Source organism: Brassica napus, chromosome C1, assembly GCF_020379485.1.
Source record: "Brassica napus cultivar Da-Ae chromosome C1, Da-Ae, whole genome shotgun sequence".
Lineage (NCBI taxonomy): Eukaryota > Viridiplantae > Streptophyta > Magnoliopsida > Brassicales > Brassicaceae > Brassica > Brassica napus.
Window position 1 is genome coordinate 38278230 of NC_063444.1, and position 18138 is coordinate 38296367.

The 18138-nt window shown below is 33.2% G+C and overlaps 3 protein-coding genes across 5 annotated transcripts; 1 reads left to right on the forward strand and 2 right to left on the reverse strand.

Moving 5' to 3' along the window:
* Positions 1 to 760: 760 nt before the first annotated feature.
* On the reverse strand, positions 761 to 4813 carry LOC106374859 (zinc finger protein CONSTANS-LIKE 12). The gene is made up of 6 exons (XM_022694315.2): positions 3018 to 4813; positions 2129 to 2768; positions 1816 to 2040; positions 1453 to 1736; positions 1210 to 1361; positions 761 to 1103 (listed from the first exon to the last, which is right to left on the reverse strand). The coding sequence occupies exons 2-5, from the start codon at positions 2648 to 2650 to the stop codon at positions 1232 to 1234; spliced, it is 1161 nt and encodes a 386-aa protein (XP_022550036.2). The 5' UTR covers positions 2651 to 2768; positions 3018 to 4813; the 3' UTR covers positions 761 to 1103; positions 1210 to 1231.
* Positions 4814 to 5188: 375 nt separating this feature from the next.
* On the forward strand, positions 5189 to 7717 carry LOC106376906 (peroxisome biogenesis protein 22). Of its 3 annotated transcripts, none has more exons than XM_013817034.3 (8): positions 5189 to 5434; positions 5727 to 5954; positions 6049 to 6096; positions 6338 to 6394; positions 6481 to 6582; positions 6944 to 7009; positions 7120 to 7221; positions 7313 to 7717. In XM_013817034.3, exons 1-8 carry the CDS (start codon positions 5321 to 5323, stop codon positions 7415 to 7417), a joined length of 822 nt encoding a protein of 273 aa, XP_013672488.2. In that variant the 5' UTR covers positions 5189 to 5320; the 3' UTR covers positions 7418 to 7717. The 3 variants fall into 3 exon arrangements, with proteins under 3 accessions (XP_013672488.2, XP_013672487.2, XP_013672489.2); XM_013817033.3 differs by having other exon boundaries at positions 5195 to 5434; positions 6338 to 6397; XM_013817035.3 differs by lacking the exon at positions 6338 to 6394 and having other exon boundaries at positions 5195 to 5434.
* Positions 7718 to 8418: 701 nt separating this feature from the next.
* On the reverse strand, positions 8419 to 12042 carry LOC106376905 (zinc finger CCCH domain-containing protein 40). The gene is made up of 12 exons (XM_048744434.1): positions 11968 to 12042; positions 11640 to 11847; positions 10595 to 10705; positions 10433 to 10466; positions 10201 to 10342; positions 10049 to 10105; positions 9869 to 9966; positions 9676 to 9747; positions 9360 to 9592; positions 9092 to 9291; positions 8747 to 8884; positions 8419 to 8665 (listed from the first exon to the last, which is right to left on the reverse strand). Exons 2-12 carry the CDS (start codon positions 11764 to 11766, stop codon positions 8600 to 8602), a joined length of 1278 nt encoding a protein of 425 aa, XP_048600391.1. The 5' UTR covers positions 11767 to 11847; positions 11968 to 12042; the 3' UTR covers positions 8419 to 8599.
* Positions 12043 to 18138: the final 6096 nt, after the last annotated feature.

Genomic DNA, 18138 nt, shown 5'->3' on the forward strand with positions numbered 1-18138 from the left:
TTAAGACGTTGAACGCGTTTGTCCATTCTTAACACCAAAACGCTTCTGTATATGAGTCCAGAGTTCATGAGAGTCATCGATATGAGACATGGTAGTTGAGATGTTCTCATCAATCGTCAACTTCATCCAAGAGACCACAAGTGCATTGTTTGCGATCCAATCTTCATAATCCTCTGAATCTTCACCGGGTTGCGGTATTGTCCCATCCGCAAAACCAAATTTCTTCCTTGCCTTTAGCGCCAACTTAAGGTTTGTGGACCACTCGTCGTAGTTAGATCCATGCAAAGGCGGTTTGGCAATGACAGTCCCTGGCTTATCTCCAGAAGTAAGGTCATAGGGCAAAATTGTACGTCGCCCCTTCGTCGTTGTAGTACCAGCCATAGATACTTTGCTTCAAAGAGAAGTTGTTAACTTATCAGACCTCGCAGCGGATAAAGAGATCTCAGAATCAGTGAGGCAAGAAACTTGTAGTACTTAGGCTTCTTGCTCTGATACCATGTCAAGAAGTCTCAGCAGTATAAAGGATACTTCTTATTCATCAAGTAACGCAGACTAACTACTTATATACAGTTCTTTTGCCCTAATCCCATTATATGAACCGAGCTACTTACAATAGATACATCGGCCCAATATGGCCCAATAAGTTTATCAGCTGGTGTACTACCTGACCACTTAGGGGAAGTAATCCCGAGTCACGAAGGCTAATAAATTTGACTTGTTCTGATCTTTGGTTCGAAAAATTCATGGGCAAAAAAAAAAGAAAGTGAAAAGACTCGACAGTTCTTATTACAACTTGCAAACAAAAGAACTAGTCTTTTTAACAAAATCCTAATTAAGGCACGTTAACCGCGTCCTCTGAAACAACTAACTTATGGAGAAAGACATAGTACTTTATTTATCATAAAAGCTAGAAAATTATTGGTAAACATAAAAGAAAAACAAAAGAATTTCAGTAAAAAAAACGAAGCAAAATTACTATATTTTTCACCCATTTTGGCTTTCCACCCAATTCGTCATTTTCACTACGTCTAAGCATTCTTCGTGCAGTACTCCAACGTTCCCATACCGAAACATGTTGATTTCCTCGATTCAAAAAAAAAAAACTGTAGGCAAAAAGATAAAGAGTTTGGCTTACTTTTCCGACAAGAAACTAATTTACCACGTCTAAGAGTACTCATATATCATCATCGTCATGAGAAGAAGACATACATTGTTTTAGGGAAAAGAAAACTCATTGATTTGTGGTTGGTGATGATGGGTCATAGTCATAATTGTCGCCAGCTTTCACGAATCTTCCTTTCACTCTTTTTCTCGTGTCAGCTCTCGCTTTGCGAGATGCATATCGAATCTGTTTCCCAAAACTACAATTCATACAATTAATCTTGAATCAAAATTTTTGGTAAAACTCTGTTCAGTAACGATTTTAATAAGAAAAAAAGAAGAAAAACTCACGTGCGCTTGAGTTTCTTCTCTTTGTATCTCAACTTAGCTTCATTCCTTGTTTGTGGAGAACCAACTTCAAGATTTGATTCCCATGGCGAATCACTCATTATAAACCCTGTAGACATACCACAATCCTGGTAATCCACTGCAGTGCTTTCATGACCTTTGATGTTCGGATTGATCTGTCCGAACAAGATAGGGGATGTCGGAAGAGGAAGTCCAATGTTGATGTTCATTTGCAACGGACCTGACTGATGATAACTTCTACATTCTTGCTGTCCTGTTGACGTTGCCTGAAAATAGATTACGCTGAGTTTATTGTAGTTATATTTAGATTTACACAAAAGAAACAAAAAGAAGCAAAAAAGTGACCTCTAAAGGGTTGTCAGTAGTACAGTTTGAGTCGGTAACAGATATGATGTTCTTGTAAGCCAAGAGACCATTTGGTAATGTTTGATCAGATTCTATGTGTTCTTGTGGCGAGCAGCAGATGATATCATCTCCAACATCAAAGTTTAAAGGCGCATTGTCCAAGTTAAGTCCCTCACACAGATCTTCTTCGCCTTCTTCAAGTTTTAGAATCAAATGAGGACATCCCTGACAAACACACGCAAATGAGAATGACATAGTTCATCAAAAACTTAAAGAAACATGTTTGGTTAGGTCCTCAATTTATTAATAGTACCTTAGAATCCCCAGAAAAGAAAGATGATTGATCACTGAGATTCTGAATGTAAGTGATGTTTTGTGACATCATTGAATAAGAGGAACCAATCAAATCGTCTAGCTCGTTGATTTTTGACATCTCGAACATGTCATTGTTGGGATCAACCGAGGGCAAAGAACCAATGGATGGATTAACCAAACTGGAAACAGAAGGTTCAAGAATTGAAGACCACATTCTGGAAAATTCTGTTGGAGAAGGACAACCGGAAAATGGCTCTAGACTTTGAAGTCTGTGTCCTAAAGCAGAGCAGCTGCGTACATGCCATTGGCATCCTTGGCAATATGAAACCTTCTGGTCGAGACAGCGAATAACGGCAGGCTGTGAGAAGCATTTCTCGCAGATCAGAGAACGCATGTGTCTGCGAGACAGAGGATTCGGAGAGTGTACATGGACGTCACATTTTAGGCATAGTTTAGCCAAATCGTATTTGCAGTAAATTATTGCTTGTGTGGTTGCGCAATAATCACATTTCGGCTCCATATTTTGAGAGATGATAGAACAAAAATATACTTTATAAAAATTTGATCCTGTGAGATTTCTAATAAAATTTAGTGTCACGCTTTTTGTTATTACTCGATCAAGAAACTCATGTAAGATCCTGCAAAACAGAGATTCATGAAACATTTTAGAGCTATTTTAGAATTGAAAATTATGATTTTGCGTACCAAAAAAAAAAAAGAAAAGAAAATGATGATTTTGGAATTTCAGATCGTAGCAATTTGGATACATGATGGGGTTTGATGAAATATATTAAATTGGGACAAAAATGTGGTAATTTGTACGTTTCAGATAAGAAAAGATATATCAAACTGGCTTTGAAAGCTTATATAGAGGAAGAAACACTTACGTATTAGTCCGATTCACAACCTTCACGTGAAGTAGAGAAACTCAAAACTTTTTGATTGAGGATTTACAAAGTATCGATAAAACATATCACAAGCTGAAACAAAATATTTTCTTTTGAATCGAGTGAAAGCTAAGAACGAAAGAGAGAGTTTTTACAGTGGTGTAAATCACGTAGAAAGGGGAAAAGAAAAGAGTGATAGAGGTAGGATTGCTATGGTTTTATACCGTGTGAAAACGTTCGCCCACGTGGTTAAAAGTCCAAGTTAAATTCCACGTGGCGTAATCAAGTAGAAGAAGAAGTGAAAAAAAACTTAAGAGAGGTTAAAGGTTGCTTGCTATGTTTTATAACTAGTGAAAACGCGGTCCCACAAAAATCTGACGTGAAAATCCCCATGGCATGCATCCGAAATATGTAAAGAGTTAACGTGTACGTTGTTTTCTCACATTGGAAAGAATCTAACATTACTAAATTTAGTATTTGCATCGAGATATTATAGGAATATGCAGCAAAGTACGTGGAAAAAGTTGTTTGATAACTGATTTATTTGCTGAAAACCTTTAGCAAAAAAAAAATTATTTGCTGAAAATACAAAAAAAAAATTAAAAAAAATCTGAACCCTCTCTTACAAAGTGACACATGTTATATCCACAGTCCACTTCACCAGCTGCTCAAAAGTCAGACGAAACATGATAACATCTCCGCGTCAGGGTAAGACTCATCGTATCTCCACCACCCACCTACAAGCTAATTAAGACATATAACCAAAACGAACGACAAAACATGGCCCATTTACGAGAGAAAGAGAACCCACCAATCACCATGCTAGCCTCAGCCGGAAACGATGAACCGGACTCGGTCGTGGAACAAGATTCGGAAGCCGCCACTCCAAGATGCTGACTATAATATCCCAAATGATGGAGAAGCTCGTCGCACAAAACGAGTGGTTAGCTAAGAGTTTGGAGCCGTTTTACGGCTTGAGAGCACCGATCTCATAAGTATAGCGAAGTACCTTGAGAGGATATATAAATACACAAAACGTAGCCCAGCGTGTTTCGTGGTCGGGTTTGCGTACATAGGCCGGTTGGCTCATAAGCATACTCATTATTTGGTTGTCTCAATGAATGTTCATAGGGTCCTTGTCACTTCTGCGTCTAATATATACTAGACGACGTGAGCCTTTCTTGAACTTCTCATATACATATATCATGCATTATAAGACTATAATTGTCTTTGTTAATCAATTTAGAAAATGAAATAAACTTTCTATATGTAACCAATTTAAAATGAGGATTAGTTTTATAACTAATGTCATCAAGTTCTTGATTTCGATGCCACAAGTGTTTTTAATAAAACTGATTTCAAATTTACAAGCACTACACCAACGAGTTCTACGCTCGGGTTGCAGGTGTGAGCAACAGAGACTTGAACAAAATGGAGTTGGAGCTTCTCTTCCTACTTGATTTTAGGGTTACAGCTTTTGAGAGTTATTCTTTTCACGATCGAGAAAGAGATGCTATAAAACGGTGACACTCCATCCCTCCATCAAGAGAGTCTCTGGCTGAACAGTTTTTGTTGTATTTACACGTACCACATACGAGTTTTTCTGCCAATTAACTGTGTACACGTTTGATTGGCTGGAAAAGTTTATCAACTGATAATTAAATTTTAAAATTTTAAAATTTTACAAAATTTACTTTAAAGTTATGTTATAAAAATTAATCAATATCGCTCATGTATATATACTACACCAGGATTATGATTTTATAATTTGAATAACTGTAATTTTCTAATTTTTGACTACATGATTTCGCCCCCCCCCCCCAACATTTTCCTCATGTGGTTTTCGTTCCACAAATTCATCCATCTGTTTCCTTCTTTTCACATGTAAAATCATACTCCATGATAGTTTAAGTAACAAAGAATGCCAAAATGAAAATAAAACTCGCCTCCTAATCTTTCTTACGCTTGGGATTGTATTGCGTTTATCATGTAAGAAAACATCGAAAATTCAGATGACAAAATACTAAAAAAGAAAACGCACCGTTTTAATAGCCTACATCGCTGCAGATCACATCCATCGCACCCCACGGAATAAACCGTGGTCTGACACGCTTATCTATTGCCAACGCAATAAAAAAGACACGTGTCAGTATCAAAGGGTTGGACATTCCACAGATTTGCTCTGGGAAAAGTACAGTTGTCTCCATCTCTCTCTGTAAAGTCTCTGGCTTGAGACCAGTTGCCGAAAGCTTGAAGCGAAGAATCTGATTGTTGTTCGTATTAAACGACGACGCTTTTGAATTATGGCGGAGTCGTCTTCATCACCTAGTGAAGAGATCGTTCGATTAATCAAACGGTTAAGCGGTTACGTTGCTTTCAAGTTGTCTAGCCTCTTCTCTACACCTATTCGCAATCTGGTTCTCTCTCTCTCTCTCTCTCTCTCTCCCTCCATTTCTCGTTTGCCCTTTACACGATTCTCTGTAATCGGATCTGGAAAGTCGTAAGCTTTAGATTAGTACCAGAGATTTCAGAATTGAGCTTGAAAGATTGTAATTTGATTAATGCCCAACTCTAGGGAACTCATTCTTCAGTTGAATTTGATTCGGTTCAGAGCTAGCTATTGTTTCAAGCTTCTTCTAGCTAAGAAAGAGCAGAAAGATCCAAACTTTATTGAGAGTTTGATTCGTTTATTGCTGGCTTTGTAATTAGGATTCGAGATCTATTGGTGCTATTGCGGGGCTTGCAATTGCTGTGATATTCACATGGAGGGCCATAAGAACACAACCAGGGGAGCCTCAAAGAAGGCGACCTAAACGCAGGTTGCAATCAGCTGAATCCTCTAGTGCTGCTGCTGCTTCCATCCCTCCTGATGTTTCTTCGCCTCATGAGGATAATGGAATGCAAGATGTTGTTGATCAGTTTTTTCACCCTGGAAAAGTAATATTCTGTTTCTCTTGTACTGTGTAGTTATTATAGACTTGATTCTGTTATGAATGAAGTTTCTTTTTTTGTTTTTTTTTTTTTTTTGCAGCCTACATTGGGGCAGATAGTTAGGCAGAGACTTAGTGAAGGAAGGAAGGTAACTGCTTGCCTGCATTGACTGAGAATGTTGTGAATCTATCTTATCATTTGAAATTGCACTATGGTTCTTGATGTTCCATGGTTGATACATTTGATGTTCATAGACATCTTCTTCTCTTGTATTTTCTCAGAGCTATTGATAACTCTGAGATTAAATCGTCTGACAGCTTTGTTTTAATCTGAGACTTAAAGTCCTATTATTGTCTTGAGTTTCACTCTGTTTGGATGTGCATTTGTAGGTAACATGCCGTCTTCTTGGAGTCATTCTTGAGGAATCAAGTCCTGAAGAGCTCCAAGTAGTAAACATTTCTTTTTTGATAATTCATGTAAATATTTGCATTTTATGCGTCTGTAACCTGACTCAAGCATAATTTGTATGCAGAAACAAGCAACAGTGAGGTCATCCGTTATGGAAGTTCTCCTAGAGATTACAAAGTGTTGTGATTTGTATCTCATGGAAAGAGTTGTTGACGATGAAAGCGAAGTGAGTAACAACTTCTTTCCCATTAGTTAATTCCCTCTCATTCATGTTCTTTTCTTGGCCTACCTGTTGGTACTTGGCCCTAGCGTGGGACAGCAAATAATTAGCTTAAAAGCTCGGGCAATGGGTCATAACATGGATATTTTTCGAGATTAGAGTTGATCAGTGGATAGTGTTTGATAAGAAGGTTTTTTAAGCACATGTATCTACATTATTAGATGAAGAGGATGTGTGTTCATTGGTGCAACTAAATGCTTGAGACATGTATGCATTCTTGTAATATTCGTTCTTTTTTCTTTTTTTTTTGCTGAGCATGTTTATGATCAGTGGTTCTGAAACTCACATTTTGAGCACTGACATGCAGGTCAAAGTTCTACAGGCTCTAGAGACTGCAGGCATTTTCACATCTGGTGGTTTGGTCAAAGATAAGGTACAGATTTCTCGGACGCTCTTTGTACTTGCTAAGAGTTTTCCAGCAATCTTATCAAAGCAAACAAGACGAATTGGTCATTTATTTTGACAAAACTTGGAAACTTGCAGGTACTGTTTTGTAGTACAGAGATCGGAAGAACATCCTTTGTAAGGCAACTAGAACCTGACTGGCATATTGATACAAATCCAGAAATCAGCACACAATTAGCTGTAAAAGTCCTTTTCTTTGTTTCATTTACATTCTGATCCACAATCTAGTTAAAACTGATTTTTCTCTTCTTTTGTGTTTTCCTACTGCCAGAGGTTCATAAAATTTCAGCTTCACGTCTCTGCAGCGAAACCAGAGCGAACGGTTCCCAATGTGTTCACCTCACAGTCAATAGAACAGTTCTTTGGATGTGTTTGATACCCACAAACTCAATAATATTCAATTTGATCCTGGTCTTGTTCTGACGGAAGCAAGCAGCGCAGATGCGTATTGATATTGATGGAGTAAGGGAGTAGTGCGTGAGTTCCTATATGGAAGTATCCAAGTGTGTAATATATATATATTAGCAACTTAGCAGAGTCTTCAGGGAAGAAACGAAGGACCTTTGTCTTGTCTACATTGATATCTTGACTTTGACGCATCAGAGGGATCTTGTAATGTGAAGTTGTAAACTTATTGATTCACTGAATTTCATTTATAAGAGAATAAGTTTAAGAAGATCATTGCTCTATAACCAACACCCACAAGAACCCAGAGTCCAACTAACAATCCAACTTACCAACACCAGGATGTAAAATCACATTTTTTTTTACAGACTAAGACAAAAAAAATTGATTCTTGTTGGTATCCAACATTCATCCAACAAGGTGATCTGAGATGTCCTTTTCTAAAGTTGGCTTCTCTATTGCGTTACGACCTATCAGCAAGAACGAAGAGGTACCCTCACCTTGTCCTCTCTCTTACCATTTGTAGTTGAATGCTATTATACAAACACTAGCTTAAGTTTTTTTATCCACATATGAAAACAGGTAACTATTTCGTGTATAAACGAGGATCTTCCTTGCAAAGAACGACAAGCATTACTTGCAGATTATGGTTACACCTGCAAGTGCCCTAAATGCCAGGAAGATTCAACCGTCGCCTAACTTTATGTTTCTGAAGCCACAAGAACATAAAATATTCAACTTTGCCTACTTAATATACTAGTTCCCCAGCTTGTAATGGTTGTTTTCGTTTAAATATCTAGCCTTAATTAGTTCTCCTGGATCACAAAAACAAAAATTCTTATTTATGTAATAATCCTTCTCCATTAACGAAGGTTAAATATATTTAAAGACAATCATGTATCGATTTAAAGATATTTAAATATATTTAAAGATAATCATGTACCGATTTAAATATATTTAAAGATAATCATGTACCGATTTAAATATAATCATGTACCGATTTAAATATATTCAAAGATAATCATGTACCGATTCTAAACTTTGTTTTGAAGTATTGCACAGAACAAAATGTAAAGCTTCCCTAGCATATAGTATTACTTAAAGAACATACTTTCTGTCTAGATAGTTTAGCGGTTATGGATTCACATTAAGATCAGACGGAGTCAACGTCATCAGCTTTCCTCTGTTCATTCACATCGACTTCCTCCTCCTCGTCTCCCTGGACACACAACACAACACTTTTCAGAACACAAGTGAGGATCCAATATTAGTTCACCGACAAGTTTCTGATGATGCTTACATGAAAATGGGCATCTCTGAAAGGTGGGGGTGGAGGAAGAGATATGAGGGGAGAGCCTTTGGCTGCTCGAGTATTTTCTTCATCAAACTCTGCCACTTCATCAGATACCCGAGCTGCCATGCTCGTAGACGACATTACCTGCAGGAGGACCGTAAAAAAGTATATTATCTCTGTGCTTTAAACCAAGTAATTCCCAGAAAGGTAGAAACACATCTTTATCGTGAAAGATTAAACGTTTAAGAATCACTCGACTTGATCCCCCAATATCCTTCTCCCCACAGCTAAAATTGAAAGCCATTCTTCAATAGAAGAAGAAAGTGAAAAAAAAAAAAAAAAGAGTATTACCTTATTGCTAGATGAGGTGCCAGAAGAAAGCCTTCTTCTTTTCCAAGTGTCTTCCTTCGATGAGGACTTGTTCATTGCGTCTTCCTCGTTCCGCACTCTACTTTCCTCTTCAGAAAATGATTTCGAAGAAACCCTATTCCAACGAGAAGGAGGACTCTTCCCATTCTCCAACTTATCTTCTTCACCTCTTCCTCTCAAGGCTGAAACAGATGGATAAACTTAACAACTGATTTTCCTAAAACTAGTTTAAGCAAAGACGTATAAGTACCATCTTGAACAGATTCTTTGGTAGTATACTGTTGTTCCACATAATGCCTTTTCCTGGACACTGATGAAGAAGTATTGTGCAGCTCATTTTGCAAATCAGAAGTACTTCTCAGATTCCGACCATTTTTCTCTTCATCGCTCACAATCTCGATGTCTGTTTCCCTGTCATTGCCTTCATTTCCAAGAAGATACGTACTAAGTTGGGTTCCCAACTTCTGAAGACGAGCTTCTGACCTACAGATTTTTCAAAGCATCGTTTATTGAATGAAATCTTTGCATTGCATAGCAATCAGAAAAAGGGATATATAGTGCCCTGCCTCTTTACGTCATCTTGTGCCCGCAAGAAACGATTATACTCTTTCACAAATTTCTTCGTGCTTGAAGTAATCCTGTGACATACAAATAGATTGATTGAACAACACTCGTCTAGAATTTGCTAAATTACATTACTATGAGTATATCGAATCTGAATTAACTTCAAGCAGACATCATGAAGGAAATACCCATTACCTCTTACATTCCTCTTTCTCTCTATCCAACTGGTTCCTAAGCTCGTGGATCTTAGAAGTAAGACTGTCTGCTTCCCGTGCCTTCCTTTCAACAGCAGCCTTTATACAAAAGTAGTGTGCCAATCATATATGTCAAGTTAACTCGTAAATAAAATGCAGACTATGGAATGGAGAAGTTTACCTCCAATCGTAATTTGTTATCAGTTAGCATCTTAACATCCAGCTCTACATCTTTTAACTGCATATTGTCCCAGAGGAAAGGTTAGATTAATGACAGTAACTTACTCAAAAGAGAACCATGTCCTTAAATAACAAAAGATCAAAGTTTCAAACCTGCTCTTCCAGAACATTATTGTAACCCAGAAACTTATTTCGTTCATCTCTTTCCCTGGCTTCAATCCTACTTCCAGCTTTCAAACCACCAGCATAATCACTTCGTTCATCAAATCTGCGGTTCTCCCTGTAGTCTACATCTCTGTCATAATAGAAGATATAAAGACACAGTTTAAAGCATGGAGAAACCATCAAATTACCACAGGAGAACCGAGGGAAGGAGAATGCATACCTTCGCTTCTCAAAGGACCTGGGATTTTCATGTCCTGCAAATTTGAATCTCATCGGTAATAATCAGAAGAATAAATCCCGAACGAGAAGTTGATAAGAGTGTTGTGATTGTGCCTAACTAACAATCAAGAGAACTCCAAAAACCCAAAGCTGCAGATCTTACCATTAAATCTTTGTACTCTCCTTCCACTTCTCTCCAAAGAAGGTCTCCGCTCTGGAGAAAAGTGTCTACCAAGTTTATCTCTTAAGTCACCATCAAGATTGTGACGTCTGCCTGCAGTAAACGAAACAGACTTGTACTAAAGCATAACTTGTATTACAGATGTGAACTCCGAATCAGAATCATGCCAGTCAACAACGCCTGGATAAGACTACCAACAAATAAAGCTATGATGCTTACTTGCCAGCTCAAAGAGACCACAAAAAAAGTCCTCTTCTTACCAGGAGTGGAAGAAAGCCACAAATGGGCACTAAATAAGTGAAAGTCACTGTATCTCATCCACAAATAACAACCCATCTTGAATATGCATTCAATTACACAGAAAAGGATAATGCTTCAGCATCATGTTGGACGAGAGATCTTGAAGATCCATCCATTCAATAAGAAACCCACAATCCACCAAAACTAGAAACTGCTTGTGAGGCGATTGAATATATAAGAATCAATGGGAATATCAAGCTCTGTAGACTGTGTACACCTCAGAATCAAAGAAGCCAAGAACAAGGAATACCCAAACACACAACTGGCAGCATGAAAAATGGCAGAAGTATCCTAATAACAGGCACTGATTGGCCACCAAATCTTGGAGCCAGAGAACCATGATTGTGGAAGAATAAATACCCCCAAAAAATCCATAACTGATGGTTATCTTCAAAAAGAATGTGCTTTCAAGATCAATAAAGAAAACCAATATAAATTTGAGCAAGAAAGACCAGAAGAAGAATCCACTCCTATAAACAATACTACTGCTATCTTTCTGCAAATGGAACAGCCATATTCCAGAATGATTCCGCGGGAAAAGAAAACTAGTCAGTACAAAATATTGGTAAATTATAACAAAAGAAAAGTCTAATACTGATACCACAGAGCTCATAAATAACGTGCACTGAACCACAAAAGCTTGCAGGAGAAAGTTACTCATAAACTTCATGATTACGGAATCAAATAGCCAGCCTTATGGAGAAAAGGCAGAAACGAGATTCCTTACCTCTGAATGAAGAAGATTCACCAGGAAGACGGAGGTCATCAACTCCATGAGCAAAAGTGCAATTAGGCTTCGAACAGTGACCATTCTTCTCGTACAGAATACAAAGCTTAGTCTTATACAAAGACATAATCAACCAATACAACGAACCAAACTCTTTCTTCAGATCAAAAACTCTCAAAAGTCCACAAAAAGCATCACCGTCTCGTTCCTAAACAAGATAACATAAAAAAAAAAGAACCATATAAATTCCACTGGATCCATATAGGGAGAGCATGAAAACGAATGTAAAACAATTCTCGAAAGAGCCTGGGAGAAATCGAAAACCTACCACACGACGGAGAGACAAGTCGGACGAACGGAGAAGACTCTGGGAAACCAAAAGTCTTCAGAGATATATGTATATGTATATATTGTTAGAGCAGCTCCAGTTTACTATTTTGCCCCTCTAACAGAAATGTAAATAATCTACACATTTGATTAAGAAAGAAATCACGGCAAAATTCACAAACAAAACTTACCGTTATTAGTTTTTACTTTTTACTAAATATAGTAGTTTTTAATTGTTTGATTTTTTTTAATCATTAGAGAGATTTTGTTCATATTCTACAAATTATTATTTAGTAATTTTGCCAACATGCATATTATGTATGTGTATCTAAATATATACATACTGAATCTGATAACTTTAATTGACAAGCTATTTCTTTCTCAGAAATATAATATAGCACTAGTTATACATGAATATATATATATAGTCACATCTAAATTTCCATTAGCTAATAGTTATAATATAAATTTCTATAAAACATTATATTTCCACTAATTTACAAAAAAAAAAAATTGGTTTCATTTACAAACTAGTCATTTAGAAACATAATTTTAAACAAGATTAGATCATCTCTATACTATTTATATATTTTCTCAAAAATAAAAGAATTTTAAAATTGAAATGAAATTTCCTTTAATGTATTCATCTATAATAGAAAAAAATATTTCTTATTACATTTATAAAGAACGTTATATTCTATAAAAAGTAGAAAATAGATAAAATATAAAACATAGCGTTTGGATTTGAAAAGAAGAAACCTTGTTAATAAGGACTTTTAATTTATGTAAGAAAATTGCATTTGATTCTAAGAACATTGAGTCTGATTTTTTTATTTTTTTATTTATTTTAGAAGAAATGAGGGATTGAGGGCAATGTTAATCGAGAAATTTCAAAATTAGATATTATTTAATAATTTATAGGTCGGTTTTAGTGGTGTTGTAGTTAATTTTATTTATTAAGTTTATTTGTACTCTTAGATATTGATCTGCTGTTTTCATATTTAGAAAAAAATATTATGTTATATTCAACATTTAATGATTAAATTGTAAATTTTTTGGTATGATGTATTTTCTAACTCAATAATATTTATGTTTATGTGATTTATTAAAAAATATTACTACAAAATGTCTTTGATACATAAAATATTATAGATGTTACTCCAAGTCATTTGGTACAAAAAAAAACTCTAAATATTATGATCACATGTGAGTGTGAGAATATGGTGTTTTGTAGCTATAGTTTTCATTTTAGGTTTTATGAATATATGATGAATTTAGATAAATTTTAATTTATTAGATTTTCTTTTATGATTTCAGTTAATAGGAAAAAATATTATTATGTTATATGATTAGAATATCTAGATAGCAACCATTTTTCTAGAGATTAAACTGATAAGTTGTAAATGTTTTTCTTTAAAACTATAAAACAATTCTGTATTAAATATTTCGTGATTTTAGGCTTTCTAAATGTATTTTGTTTTTAAAAATTATTATTCGGTTCATTTGTATTGTTTAGAAAAAATATAATAATTATAGATGATTTAATGGTTATTTTTGCCTCAAATATAGAAATAAACCGATCTTAGGATTATTTTGATATATAGTGCATAAAATATTTGTTTTTATATTTTGATTGCCCATCATATATACTAACCGATAAATTTGGTTCAAATATTTAATGAACAGGTCATTTTAATCTAGGATTATATAACATATGAAGGATTGATCCTAAGAAAAAGATTTAGAGGTTGTACCGATTTTATTATTAACATTAATGAGACAAAGGATTGACATGGAAGCTTATCTGATTCATCATCTTCTGAATGTTATTCATGTGAATTTAAATTTTCTATGCTTTTTATTTGAAAATGTAATGGCCAGTTGGATTACTAATTTTTATATCTTATGTTATGTATGATAGATGAATGTTTGAGAAGATACAATAGTTGGTTTAGAATTCAGTTATACAAATTAAATGAGGCAGTCAACTTAAATGTCATAAACGGAGCATATGTTAATGAATAAAGGTTTTAAAGCATATACATAATATCTAGGTTTTGTTGTGTGAAAACTATAGTGAATGATATAATGAATAAATCTTTAAATTAATATTGTAATTTTCAAGTTTAAGTTTTTTTATTTAAGTTTTGTGTAATATCCTCATTTATATTTGATAGGATATTATTAGATATATAAAACATATATATAATAAATTTTCTACGGGATGGTTGAAAAAAAACAATTACACATAAATTAAATCACGACTTATGTTTTAATAGATTAAATAATAATTAAGAGGATGATATTATATGAAATTATGCCAACATTGTCACTGGTACACTTTTTCCTTTCTTCTTTTTTAATTCATCTTCTCTTGTTTTCTCTTGTTTTCATCAACCCTCAATTGTTTTTCTCGACATTCTTCGATACAGAAAGGTGTGTCACTGTTTTTTGTATGATACAACAACACAATTTTTAATTCAACTACTATAAAATCACAAATATAAATAAATAAAATAATATACGTACTTGTACATGTAAATATTACTCTTTTCATATATTTTTTTTTTGCAAAAGCCACATTGATTTGTGAAATAGCTTATATAGTATGAATCTCTTGCAGGAGCCATAAGAATGTTTTATAAATGACTTGACTGAAGATAGATTGGGACAAAGATGTTTCAATCATTAGATTGTATCTTATATACTAGAACAAATCTTCTGAACTATTTCATTTTCAAACTTATCCAATAATAAATGCTAAGTTATATTTTTAGATTTATTTCTTAAATAAGTATATTAGTGAAAGTCATATTAAATATTTATTTATAATGAAAATTAAAAGCAAAGAATAAGATATTCCTATATGTACTAAAAAAGTTTATGACTCATACATGATGCATATTTATCCAATTAATAATATCATATCTATATATAAAGTAATATTTAATTTTTTTCATGTTGCCAACTCATTAAAAGGTTGTCTAAGATATTGACACCTAAACATAAATTTTGTAACCTTAATAAATTATCTCAAATTCTCATATTTTATTGAAAACATGTAACAACCTACAAAAAAGATTCAAATTTTACGAGACAGCCAATCTTCTCAACACTTGATGAGCCTTATCATATATATTTTAGTCCATACAAGTATGGCCATGAAAGGAGAATTAGGATTAGGAGAATCCTCTTGCACTCCAACTTTCCTTTTGGAGCCAACCGACATTATTACCAAACGGCTCATTCCTAATCAGTTCATGGACATATGGTGCTATCTAGATAAATTTTAGTTTTGATAAATTTTATTTTGTGATTTCAGTTAATAGGATGTATATTAGTGTGGTCTATGCTAAAAAATAGATAGTAGAGATTAAAATGATTGGTTGTACATATTTTCCTTTAGAAATATAAAACTTTGTATTAGATATTTCGTGAATTTAGACGTTCTAAAATATTTTTTGTTTCCCATAATTATTATTTTATTCGTTTGTATTGTTAAGAAGCAGTATAATAATTATGATGGTTATTTCCACCTCCAATATAAAAAGCGATCGATCTTACAATAATTTGATATAAATTTAATAAAGTATTTGATTTTTAAATTTTGATTGCCCCACATAATAACCAATAAATTTGGTTCAAAATATTTAATTAACTGGTCCTTTTAATCTAGAATTATATAGACCATATGAAGGGTTGATTCTAAGAAAAGATTGAGGTTGTACCAATTTTGTCATTAACATCCATGAGAGACGAAGGATTGACATGGAAGCTTATCTGATTCATCATCTTATAAATGGTAACATTCATGTGAATTATCATTTTCTCAGATTTTTATTAGAAAATGTAATGGCCGGTTGGATTACTAATTTTTATATCTTATGTTATGTATGCTTAGATGAATATTAGAGAATACACAATAACTGGTTTACAATTCGGTTTCAACAAATTAAATGAAGCAGTCGATTTAAATGTCATTAACAAAGCATCTGCTAAGTAATAAAAGCTTTAAAGCACATAAAATAATATTTAAGTTTTGTTGTGTCAAAAATATAGTGGATAATATAATGACTAAATATTCAAATTAATATTGTAATATTTCAAGTTTAAATTTTGTGCAATATCCTCATTTATATTTAAGTTTAGTTAAATAATATTAGAATATTATTATTAGGTAACTAAAAAATGCATTAACAAATTTTCTAGGGATGGTCCTAATAAAAAATCACTCATGAAATAAAACATGACTTATATTTTAATATATAAGATTAGATGATTTATTTTTAGTTAATAAATAATAAATCAGTAAAATTGAAATCTCTAAGTAAATAAGTTTTGAATTATAATATAACTAGTATTACTACCCGGCTTCGCACGGCCCAATTTACTGTTTTAAAAATTATTTGACCAGTCTCATAATTTTCAATGAGAATAAATATTTTTTAAATGTTATATCAACAGTGGCACATAATATTAGAGGTGTCTGAGTCGAAATAAAGCGGTTGTATAAAATAAAAAAAATATCTGATATTATTATAAAAGTGAAACATGTTTGTTGTATTTTCAAAAATAAATAGATATATACAAAATATAAAATTATCGTTCAAATACTTTATTTGATCCTTAAATTGATTAAATGATTCATACAATATAACAAATACTTCATTTATCTTAAAAATAAATTTTGAATGTGATGAATTAAATAAATTTACTGTTTTGATATTTTTTTTACAGTTTTAACAAATTCATTGACATTTTTATGTTATTTTACATAACATATTTTTCTAACACATTCAAAACAAATTAACTTAGATTACTTATAGTTTGTAGTTTGTTGTGCTGAAAAAAATACTTATAGTTTGTTGAATTTATAAGGTTAAAATTTACAACTTTAGTTTGCTTTTTTTAATTACATTATAATGAAATGGTATGTCTTTATTTAAAATTGCATAGTCAACCTGGCTTGAATAAAGTAAAATTCGCTTTTGGATTCAGATATGCAAACTCCCTTATACGTTCAGTCAGAGCCGGCCCTTGGGCCAAGCAGATGAAGCCTATGCTTCCGGCCGCATTTAAATAAGTAAAATATCGGCCGAAAATTCAGTAAAAGTATCGCTAGCCTAGTGGTTCATTTCCCTGAAACAATTCTCCTCCCGCTTAAGCTAGGTTCGAATCCTAATAGTTACATGTTATAATTTTAATTTTTTTCTTTAACAATAAAGTGGCCAATTTTTTTTTATTTTGCTTCTAGCCTGTATAATGTCAGGACCGGCTCTGCGTTCAGTAAAAGTATTATGGTCGAATTCGTTTGCAATTGTGAATACTTAGAAATAATTGTTTCAACAAAGAAAAAATTAATCAAACAAATCAAAATTTGGGGAAAACATAGTAAAAAAGGAAAACGTACAAACCTTTTTGTCAAAGCCAAAACCTGACACTTGTCCCTTTAGCCTCTTCTTACTCAAGTGGAATAACACTGTGTGTGAATGTAGTTATGGAATTTCCACGAGAATAATTTTGCAGAAATATTGTAAAAACCAAAAACAGAACTGAAAATATAGGAGAGAAGAAATGATACGATGCTTTGCCTAATTGAGAAGATAGGAAACATCAAGTAATTTAGTAGATCTAAAATAAGTATGAGCAACAACAGTTAAAAACATGGTAAATTGCTTTATACGTGGTGGTATTAAGAGAAAATTTAGGGTTGAGTTGCCAGAAACTAGGGACTGAATATAAACTTTTTTATAAAATCAATTGTTTTTTATTTTGTAAAGCATTTTTCATATGTCAAATTTTAATTTGTTAGGTGACTTGTGCTTTAGTGTATAAATGATGGATACATGTTTTCTTTGGATTTAAATTTCTAATTTTGACATATATTTTCTCTTGAATTCATTTAAATTCATTGCTTAATTAAATGTATTAATAAATTTGTATATTTTAATAGCACGTAACTTGAATTAATATTTATGAATTATATAAACAGTAACACATATTAACATAAATTTTAAAATATAGAACTGATAACACTGAATTTAGTTAAATATTATAAACTTATTACTATTTAGAATGAGACTCGAACTTTATGTAGAATTGATACTTTATGATAATTCTTAAAAGAAAAATTAAATTGTAATCTCTAATTCATTCATTTGTCATATAACAT